Source organism: Papilio polytes, unplaced genomic scaffold, assembly GCF_000836215.1.
Source record: "Papilio polytes unplaced genomic scaffold, Ppol_1.0 DF823912.1, whole genome shotgun sequence".
Classification (NCBI taxonomy): domain Eukaryota; kingdom Metazoa; phylum Arthropoda; class Insecta; order Lepidoptera; family Papilionidae; genus Papilio; species Papilio polytes.
This window is the reverse complement of record NW_013525292.1, coordinates 893,923-904,325: the sequence shown is the minus strand read 5'-3', so window position 1 is coordinate 904,325 and position 10,403 is coordinate 893,923. Positions and strand designations below refer to the sequence as shown.

Here is a 10,403-nt window from a genome sequence, read left to right as displayed (position 1 = left end):
CTATGGGATTGGATAAAACGATACACGATGGTGTGAGGAACGGATGTGCGCGGAAGGAAGTGAGCGGGGAGTTTGACAGATGACAGATTGGAAAGTAAGAAGACTGGTGTGTGCGCGTGACCTAAAAGTGTTAAATGTAGAATTTAAACAAATAAATACATAAATACGAAGAATCAGACTTTCATTAGAAGCTACAAAAAAAGAATCCCGCATATCTTAATATTATAAATGCGACAATTTAGATGGATAAGAGTTTGTAACCTAAACGGCTAAACGGATCTTGACGTTTGACATAGATATAGTCTGAAAGAACACATAGCTTACTTGCTTTTGTTTTTTTTTTAAATTGCATGCATATGGAATCGCGGGAAAAAGCTAGTCATTATAAAATGCTCGCGGTTTTGTTGACGAGGAATGAAAAACAAAAACTTAGTAGACTATGTTCTACTGTACAATTGTGCCTTTTAAAGACATCCATTGATTCATTAAAGATATATTTAATACCTATCCATTTTACCTTTTTAAATAAAATATAAATAAATATTAATAACTTGCTGTTGCTCGCGACTTTGCCTGCGTGATATTAAATAGTAATAAAAAACATAGCCTTTGTTATTAAAAAAGAATTGTTGAAATTGGCCCAGTAGTTTTTGAGTTATTTTAATAACCTCTTTATAATATTATTATACAATAACCTTAATTTACCACACTAATAAAAACGATGTATTTCTTTAGTATATTCCCTATATTCTATATTCTCATCTCTTTCACATATCTATGACCTCTATATGACCTTCTTTCTATAAGTTACCTTCTATCCCCCGTATCAGGGTCGGTGGTGACGGCAGCAGTGAGACCGACGCCAGAGGAGCCCCTGCCCGTGGTGGTGACCGCACGAGGAGCTGTCAGCAGCACGTAGCGGAGTAACTGGGACTTTGCCACTGATGGGTCTCCAATTAACAGGATATTTATGTCACTGCAATGGAAACAAAAAATAAAACTGCGTTTATAGTGTTAATTTGAGAAGTATACTACTAAGTATTTCTCTTAAACTAAAATATTTCCTCTGCCTATGTATATAGCTTTACAACACACAGGCATCAGCTAATTAGCTGCTAGTGTGTCACTCAAAATAATAATAATATATGTCCCTCCTCTTTCAAACTATTATTCGCCCTATTATTTCTATATAACAAAACAGTGGAAGGGACATATATCTAGTCTAGTCTAGTCTAGTCTACTGGTCTTCTTACTTACTATTTTAGGAATGAAAAAAGAATTCTTTACTAATTTTTTTCTATGACTTACCCTCTAAGTCTTGTGCCATTAGGCAATATCTTCTCCATCCCACCAAGTAGTAGACAAAGAATAGCCTTCTTGATGTAATCATGTCCATGAATAGATGGCGCTAGAGACTTGCTTAGCATTTCAAACATATCCACATTTTTTTGTTTAGCTAAACGCTTGCATAGTTTGATGTCCTCCATAGTGATTGATAAATCTGCTTCTTTATTTATTTCCGTTACATTATTCGCTATTAAAATTGTCCTGAAATTATTATTTTTACATTCATAAGCATACTCACTAGCCTTTCGCCCACTACTTCGGTCACATAGAATTAAAATCAAAAACAAATGATAATAGCTTGTTTTCTTTAAGTATATGCTCTACTTCTATGGCAAATTTCATCATGATCTATTAAGCAGTTTAGGCTACAAACTCTAAAAAACATCTGTCCATCCAAACTTTTGAAATTATCGTACAAATGGGTTATATAATTTCTAAAGAAATCTATACCTAAACATGCTATGCAAGCTGTCATTGTAAGAGTAAAAGAAACAAATAACATGAAATGGTTGCTTATCACTTGAACAACGAAATGTGTGGCTATGGAGTTGCGGAAACTGTAGTCCCTACTACTTATACCTTGACAAAGTATACAGAAATCAATGTTGTTTATCTTACCTGAAGGTCCCCGCGGTAAAGCTACCCTGTTTAGACGGCAAACATCTATAGTTTCCCACAACCTGCACCCTGTCTCCGGGTTTGCATTTATCTACAAGATCATCATCACAGATGACATCCACACTGCGGGGCAGCTGACCTGCAGGCGCTCGCTCCGGCATCTCTTGTACTGTTAGGGTCTGATGGTCCTTGTACCGAGATAAACCATATTCTGTCTCCAATGGATTACCTTCATCATCCTAAAAATAAGTCAAAATGGATTTAAATATCAGTTATATCTAAATCTAATAGTTTATTTCACTTTGCTAACATTAACATTTTTATATTAATGAAGAAATTATGTAATTTTGGTACATATTTCTTTGGTCATGTAGTTTTGTGGTTTTACTAGCATTTTTCAGATACTTCATTTGCATTGAATTAAAAAAGGTTTAGACATTTGAGGAAACTTATTAAGATCTGTAAAGCTGTTCTGGAGATATGTTTGTACATTTATAATATTAGCAAGATTGTCTTTTGATATAATTCAATAGGAAGATATTAGTTTCTAGAAAATAAAGGAAACTATTGTTGAACGTACCTTAGTTGGATACACAGCGGTCGTAGGAAAAGCCTCAAAAGAAGTAAGATCAGTGTACTTCCTCTCCATAACCTTCTTAGTGGTAGGACAGTAGTGAACACTCCTCACCACCTTGGGTCGCACCAGGGATACCCTTGTCACAATACCCTCTACACAGATTAAGTTTCCTAAAAAGCTGTAAAAATAGGTTTATTTACTAGTGTTGCATATTTCATGCATGATTTATATAAGTGGCAACTTAGCCACTTAGGATAGAAAGTAAAGGCAATTAGATTTAGTTCTTTATATATTTACTAACCGTGAAGTTAAACTTCTTGGTGTGACATGTTTGGTACCAAAGCTACCAGAAAATGCAACAAAAAACTCTTCCATTTCCTTAGCAAATGTTGGATCAATTGATGACACATATTCTTTAAGAGCCTTTTGAAATGCTATCTGCTCCTCAAAAGCACTTTCTAACAGATTTTTGGCACGAGCTGGATTCTTTCTTCTCAAATCGTTAATGTTTACAATCAGTCGTTTTTTGCCAGCTGAAATCATTTCTTTTACTTTTTCCATATACAAGCCTTGGTCTTCCTGAAATTAAGAACCAACGTATGAAGTGCTATTGACATTCACAACACTTTATAAGTATTTTTTCTAACTTACTTCATCGTCTAAAAACTCAAGATATTCTCTCTGCAAATCTCTTAAACGTTGATCGAAATCTCCGTCTTCCATTGCTATTTATTAAATTATAAATAAAGCAAACTTAACACCACAACAATCAACAATGCGAAAAAAAGTTTTACAGCCTAAACTTTAAATTTAAACCGACTAAGTAAACCAAACAAAACATCTGAAAAGTTTGGCGCGTAAAACATCAGCATGGCACGTTGACATTGACATTATGACAAAGATTGTTCGTTTCGTTCCTTGCCAAACCAACACCAACTACGGATAATGTTGAAATATTTGATAAAATAGAATTCTAAATTAATTGATATTAATTTTATCAATACACTTAACATAATAAAATAAGCTTAGACTTCTAGAATAGTAATGTAATTAATTGTTTTTCTGCGGTTCAACCAAAGTTCAACTTAACATCTGCTGCCAGCTGTCACCATCTGTCACTGTCACCTAAACCGCAATTTTATGCCGTTGTTTGGTATGGTTATAATCAGAGTTTTCTTAAAGCTTAGCTTATATAGCAAATAGAAATAATCATTGTGACCCACCGCGTATGTAAAGTAACTCGCCACGTTAAATGGCTACATAGTAATATTATATATCGCAAGATGTCGGAGCCGAACTCTACGGTCGATTCTCCACCAACAAACGATAAACAAGACACAAATCAGAAGGATAAACCGAAACTAAAGATTCTGACTTTCCACGGTTATCGTCAGAACGGTGAGGTGTTCAGGGGGAAATTAGGTTCTTTTAGAAAGACGCTATCAAAGTACGCGCAGTTGGTTTTTTTCTCTGCTCCCCATAAAGTTGTAAACGAAGAGGATGGGGATGAAGGTAATCTCTTTATTAAATTAAATTTATAGACGTGATATATGATTTTAGTCCAATGTATGACAAAATCTCATTGTAAAGTCAATTACATGTATGAATAATGCAATTTATTTTTTAGATCGCAGATCATGGTGGTTTAATGCTGAAGATAATTCATTCAGTGGCAAATGTTTAGGTGGGCCGGCAATCGGATTTGAGGATACATTACATTTGATAGAGAGCATAGTGTCAGAATATGGACCCTTTGATGGTTTCATGGGTTTTTCACAAGGAGCTTGTCTGGTGGGCTTACTAGCTGCAATGCAACAGAAAGGATGTTAGTATACATATGACTACAAAACATTGCAATAGTAACCTTTTTATGATTTTTTTTGATACTGGCCCAATACATGGAAAGCCATAAACAATTTAATTGAAACATATCATAATATTAATTTACAAAGTTATTTAATACTTTTTCTTATTTCTAGATCTACCTTATTCATTTGATTTTGCAATATTTGTATCTGGATTCAGATCAGGAAGTTTAGTGCATAAAGGCTTTTATGATGAAGACATTAATTTACCATCACTACATGTATATGGAGAGAGTGATTCTATTATACCCAAAGGTACAGTAATTATTCTTATTAATGATATATACTAATTAATAAGAGAAAAATGTAATTTTTCGTTAACTCTGGTTTTTTTTTTCAGAAATGAGTGAATCTTTGATTAATTTATTTAATAAACCAATTGTGGCAGAACATTCCGGTGGTCACTATGTTCCATGTTCTGGTCCACTTAAGGACATTTACCTTGATTTTATACACGAAAGACATCGAGATACGAAAGATGAAGAGAAAAATGGAGATGATAAAATTGATTTTTCATAATAGCAGAAAGTTATTTTAGTGAATCATCTTCCAAAGTGTTGGATACTTAAGTTAAAATATACAATATTAAATAATTGTAAAATTATGTAGTCTCTTTTTTTTAAATGGTTATATTTTATTGTGGTTTTCAATTAGAATTAAGACTGTGGTGATTTATTTAATTTTTATTTTTATTTCCCTTTTGGCTTAAATGCCTCCTTACCAGGTACCTCAATCTGTCAAAAAAATCTTTTATTACTGTCAACTGTGGGGAGCTGTCAAAAACCTTGTTGGTCTGTGGTTTTGAATTGAGGTTATGTTTTGGTTAACGTTTTTATTTATTATTGCTGTTGTAGTATATTAATGTAAATAGGTGAATTATTTTTAATGGTTTAGAATCTTAATGTAAATATGTGGCGTCGTTATTTATTGTGGTTTGCGCACGAACATATTGACTTTCGACATGCTGTAAGTTCACAAAAGAAACTGTAAATTATTAAATGAAACTAAACAATTTATAATTGAATATTATATTTATTTCGTAGGAAATGCAAAGCATTATCTCCATGTTAAACATTCCAGTAAAATATATCGAAGAGCCATGCATCAAGAAACCATATTGGATTGTTGAATTACCAACAGAAGATCATGTTAAAAAAATAGCAAATAGATCAGTTCTTCTTAAAAGTTGTATAGAACTGTGGTCACATGCTAAAACCGAGACTGAGTTACATGAGAATTTGAATCAGAGTGTAAAAAATACTTCTGGTAATTGGTTAACCACCCAAGGCACAGATGTAAATGGTTCTAACTCACAAATTTGTCCAAGTGAGCTGATCGAGGCATGCTGTGATATTACAAAGTCATTCAAAGTAGAAGTTGAAACATTTTGTAAACATTTCACAATGAGCGAGAAGGTTCACAAAATTGAGGTAACTGTTTTCATTTGCAATGATCCCAATTAAAAAAAATATTGCTATTATTAAATTAAAATGGCTCTAAAGTTTTTGAGAGTCTTTAATTAATAACAATTGTAATATTTCCAGAAATTCAGTTATTTGCCACTAAATGGTCCTGTAAAGTTAAAAAATCCAAATATAACATTGTCATATTTTGAATTTTATGGAGTTGATCCAAACAATGTGCCTGATCAGCCTTACGATGTGTTCTTTGGAAGATGGGTATGTATCACAACTATGTATTAATTATTCTGTATTAGTAAATTCAAAATATTTGATAAATAGATTTATAGTGACACCACAAACATATCTTAAGATACTAAACATTGTAACAATTTATGTAATATTTTTCTCTATATCTTGAGTTTTTTATAATTCACTTTTCTATATTACAAGTAAAGCATTGGTACATCAATTTCTTCACTGATACATCAAATTGATGGCTCAGGAATTAAGGCGGGCATTTGACTTGTAATCTATAGGTCCTGGGTTTAAATCCCATGAACCTTAGTTTTTTGGTTTGTCATTGTCATAGTCTCTGAGCCCATCTACATGTCAGCTCACTATTGAGCTGATGATTACAATTTTTGGAATATAAAGGAGTAATTAATTATAACAGGTAACAGATGGCCAAAGAGATCTTATCCAACAACATTCATTAAAACGACGTCATTTTATTGGCAACACCAGTATGGACGCCCAGCTATCTCTGATTATGGCTAACCAGGCACAGATAACATCTGGAGATATCGTACTGGACCCCTTTGTTGGCTCTGGTTCCCTTCTTGTCGCTGCAGGACATTTCGGTGGTATGGAAACTAAGTAGTATATAAAGCACTTAACCAGTCCAAAAGTTCAGGTCATGTAGACTTAAACTGTTGACTTTAATCTATATACTTTAATCTTACTAATACTATAAATGCGAAAGTCTGGATGGATGGATGGATGTTTGTTAGTTTGTAGCTTAGGCTACGTCTGAACTACTATAAATTTTGGTATAGATGTAGAGGGTAGTCTGGAAGAACACATAGGATTCAGTTTTTATCTTAATTCAGTTATGTTATACACAAGAAATTTTATGTTAAGCACACGTCTGGGGCTCTGACATTGACTTCATGATGCTTCATGGCCGGACACGACCCACTCGAGTCGGACAAAAGGTAACAATGTATGTATTACATGGGATTTAAGGTTTCATAGTGATATATCTATAAAAATGTTGACTTTTACAATGTAATATACTAAATTTCATTTGCACACAGTACCCTGTTTAGTGACCTATGGGATCTACTATTCATTGGTCGACATTTTTACTGGTTTACTTTGTTTGTTTTATTCTCTTCAAATTTTAATCCTGAAATGGGATTTAGCTTTTAATAGGTCATAAGTGTTTCGAACGTATTTCCGCTCTGCATTAGTACATTGTAACATATTTAAAGTGAAATCATAAATAGGTCCGTGCGAAAGAAGAGAGCATCAGAGGCAACATGAAGCAGTATGGTATAGACTCCCGCTACCTCGATGTGGTTATCAGTGATTTCTCATTACCCATGTGGAGGGAAGGACTAAAGTTTGACGCTATTATAACGGATCGTAAGTTTTTTTAATTGTTACAAGAAAGACCCTACACCTGATTTATTAAATATTCTGATATCTAAATACTAATTAATAATTTGTTCCATACTGCTACCTTCAAAGAGATCAGATAAGATATAGTAAAAAGTAACCACATTAGTATTTGGTCATTTTGACCATACAAATTTAAAAATTTAATTTCCATTAAAATTGTGGCTGTAAAATAGATAAAAGAGATTAGTGATTTATGGTTCTTTGAGATTGTCTTGTTTTTTTAATCTAGCCCCATACGGTGTACGTGAACCTGCCGAAAAGATTGGTATTGAGAAGGAAAACTACACTCTCTCCGAAGAGCATCAAATCAACCACATACCTTCCAAAGTGGAGTATGGTTTGCCGCACATATACAGTGATCTGTTGAACTTTGCCGCAAGATATCTAGAGGTTGGCAGGCGGCTTGTGTGCTGGTATCCTTTAGTCAGGTAACGGATAAGCAATTTGAAAGCTTTAAAAAAAAACAATTTTCTTTGCACTTAAAGAAAGATTTTATCATCATACTTCACACTAATAATATAAATGTGAAAGTTTGGATGTTTATTAGAGATTGTAGCCTAAACGATTTGACTGATCTTAATGAAATTTGACAATGTAGAATATAATCTGGAAAAACATAGACTATTTTTATAGTTTTTAATAATTCAGTGATGAAGTCATAAAGCTCAATATGCCAGTATCTAATGTTATAAAATTGTTACCATAGAGATGAATACAAAGAGGAGGAACTTCCATGTCACCCCTGTCTGCAGTTAGTGGGCAACTCTGAGCAGGTACTGTCAAAGCTGACTGCACGAAGACTGCTCACTTATGAGAAGGTACATGATAATGTACCCAATATGCCTGTAGACCCTAACTCAGCGGCACATAATTTCAGGTTATTTTGTTATTACTTTTTTGTGTCCTTTGGAATAATTGAGTAGCAAAATTTAAAACTCTTTTAAGAAACACATGATTTATTGGAAAAATGTAATGTAAATGTAATTGTTAAGAACAAAAATACAAATATTTCTATATTTATTTTGGTAATATTGTTGATTTTTGGAAAATGTTCTTGTGACATCTCTTGTTCAATATAGAAAAATGTTTCTTTGTTAAAGTTATAATATTATTTTACAGGGAAAAATATTTTACAATCGGAGAAATATCAAGGAAGGAAAGGAAAGAGAGAAAAGCAGCCGAGATAGAAGCAAACGCCGCGGCCAGAGCGCTAGCTCATAAACATAAAAAGTGTGTAATGTAAAGGAATCACTTATTTATATAATAAACGAATTTTCAATTTTAATGATTTTTATTTTTGAATCAAAAACTCGAGTAGAATTTCATATTTTAAAATTGGTTAAAATCGTAGTGGGTATAGAAATCATAAATAAAATACACTATTTTTTTATTTTATCTGAATATACTATGAACTTAAATTTATATTAAATAAATTCAACAAAACAATCGTTACAATTAATGTAATACATTTTACCATAAATCCCTTAAATAATTCATAAATAAAAACAACAGGATACCTATCAACTCTATTATTATAAATACAAATTCATACTATTTATATTATAGCTATTGGAATTCTGAATTTTACCTGAAAAAAAGGCTAAGTATAATTTAAATTCTAACATAATTTTCAGACATATCCAATACAAAAAAGCCAGTAACACACATAGACGTTGTCAAGGGCGGCAGAGGGGAGAGTTGCCATACTCTTATAAAATAAAAATAATGTAAAATACATTATAAACTACTTTGAAATACTACTGGCTGGCGACATCTTCTGTTTCATTAAATACCTTAAATCTATTCAGCGAGGGAAAGAGACAGCATCATGTCTGTGAGGCCCAGCTTGGCGCGCGCCTGCCGCTGCTTGGCGCTGACCCGCGACTGCGCCCACTGTGACAGGCGCCACGCCTCCTTGCGCTTTGAATTGCCAGATGATTTGTACTGACCAACTAAGTTGTTCGCAACCTTGTAAACAAAAATTATTTATAGTCGAATTTAATTGAAATCTATATCTATACTAAAAGAGGAATAATTTGTATTTTTGGATGTATTGAAATAACTCAAAAACTACTGGGTCAATTTTATTCTTGTATCATTAAAAAGTTACAGAATCGCTGAGTAATAGGCTATATTTTTTACTATTTCTTTTATTACACGCAGATGAAGTCGCGAGCAACAGCTAGTGACAAATACCCTAATGATTAAGATATATGTTACTTGAGTACGAAGGAGCCAGTTGAAAATCAGCGCAGGAACGGCTTAGTCCGTCCTGCATACGCTGAGCTGGCTACCTTTTGCCACGAATGTGTTTCCTTTAGAATAAGTCTTTTTATGTAATTTCTATTTTGTGGCAATAAATACATTTTCAAATAAACCTATTTAAATAATTTTACATTTATAAGAACAGATTTAAGATTTAACCACCAAAATGTTCCAAAGAAAACATCATACTACAAAGATACGATACTACATACATACATATTATAAAGGTGAAAGTTTAGATGGATGTTTCTTACATCTTCAAAATGGCTTAACTTGATTTAGAATATAGTTTTTTACTACTGACTAATTTTGTTTTAAATTAATTAGAGTCGAAGACAAAAGCTAGTAGACGATAAATGACTGCGAGCCAGTGTAATGGGTATAAATAATAATTGAATTGTTCATACAATCACAGTTCACTAGCTTGAGTACAGTAATTGTTAAATAACCATGCAAAATAAATTCTTGTTTGGTTTAAACCCCAAATACTTACCAAGAATAATCCAAGTAGTGCGCGCAAATTGTCAGGATTCAACTTCAAAGTTTGACAGTAATATGTTTTAGCCAATTCCATGTTTTCAATACCACCCTGCAATCAGATTATTTTAATTTTATAAAATAAATTACAATTAAGTTTAGATATGA

At 32.8% G+C, this 10,403-nt stretch overlaps 4 protein-coding genes across 4 annotated transcripts in view; 2 read left to right on the top strand and 2 right to left on the bottom strand.

Moving 5' to 3' along the window:
* Positions 1–3,420, bottom strand: part of LOC106102645 (DNA replication licensing factor MCM3) — a 10,456-nt gene extending 7,036 nt beyond the window's left edge. Inside the window, exons 1-6 of the mRNA XM_013282186.1 lie at positions 3,194–3,420; positions 2,844–3,121; positions 2,546–2,720; positions 1,966–2,204; positions 1,309–1,548; positions 812–976 (exon numbers count right to left, since the gene is read on the bottom strand). Of these exons, the coding sequence (XP_013137640.1) occupies positions 812–976; positions 1,309–1,548; positions 1,966–2,204; positions 2,546–2,720; positions 2,844–3,121; positions 3,194–3,265 (1,169 nt within the window). The 5' untranslated portion in view covers positions 3,266–3,420. The remainder of the gene's footprint in view (positions 1–811; positions 977–1,308; positions 1,549–1,965; positions 2,205–2,545; positions 2,721–2,843; positions 3,122–3,193) is intronic.
* Positions 3,421–3,662: 242 nt separating this feature from the next.
* On the top strand, positions 3,663–5,011 carry LOC106102714 (UPF0483 protein CG5412). Its single transcript, XM_013282262.1, has 4 exons — positions 3,663–4,054; positions 4,170–4,367; positions 4,522–4,662; positions 4,748–5,011. Exons 1-4 carry the CDS (start codon positions 3,826–3,828, stop codon positions 4,924–4,926), a joined length of 747 nt encoding a protein of 248 aa, XP_013137716.1. The 5' UTR covers positions 3,663–3,825; the 3' UTR covers positions 4,927–5,011.
* An 81-nt stretch (positions 5,012–5,092) lies between these two features.
* Positions 5,093–8,778, top strand: LOC106102712 (tRNA (guanine(10)-N2)-methyltransferase homolog). Its single transcript, XM_013282260.1, has 9 exons — positions 5,093–5,373; positions 5,451–5,837; positions 5,952–6,086; positions 6,484–6,673; positions 6,951–7,024; positions 7,319–7,457; positions 7,723–7,921; positions 8,200–8,370; positions 8,613–8,778. The coding sequence occupies exons 1-9, from the start codon at positions 5,317–5,319 to the stop codon at positions 8,734–8,736; spliced, it is 1,476 nt and encodes a 491-aa protein (XP_013137714.1). The 5' UTR covers positions 5,093–5,316; the 3' UTR covers positions 8,737–8,778.
* A 62-nt stretch (positions 8,779–8,840) lies between these two features.
* The window catches only part of LOC106102713 (ER membrane protein complex subunit 2-like), a gene marked incomplete in the record, with an annotated part of 3,466 nt that continues 1,903 nt past the window's right edge, over positions 8,841–10,403 (bottom strand). Inside the window, 2 exon segments of the mRNA XM_013282261.1 lie at positions 8,841–9,461; positions 10,252–10,347. Of these exon segments, the coding sequence (XP_013137715.1) occupies positions 9,294–9,461; positions 10,252–10,347 (264 nt within the window).

Bases quoted from the DNA above. Each gene is read 5' to 3' on its own strand.
- LOC106102714 (XM_013282262.1), top strand. From the start codon at position 3,826: ATGTCGGAGCCGAACTCTACGGTCGATTCTCCACCAACAAACGATAAA. The intron at 4,055-4,169 runs GTAATCTCTTTA...TTTATTTTTTAG, and splicing joins CGAAGAGGATGGGGATGAAG to ATCGCAGATCATGGTGGTTT. The intron at 4,368-4,521 runs GTTAGTATACAT...TCTTATTTCTAG, and splicing joins TGCAATGCAACAGAAAGGAT to ATCTACCTTATTCATTTGAT.
- LOC106102712 (XM_013282260.1), top strand. From the start codon at position 5,317: ATGTGGCGTCGTTATTTATTGTGGTTTGCGCACGAACATATTGACTTT. The intron at 5,374-5,450 runs GTAAGTTCACAA...TTTATTTCGTAG, and splicing joins ATATTGACTTTCGACATGCT to GAAATGCAAAGCATTATCTC. The intron at 7,922-8,199 runs GTAACGGATAAG...TTGTTACCATAG, and splicing joins TGCTGGTATCCTTTAGTCAG to AGATGAATACAAAGAGGAGG.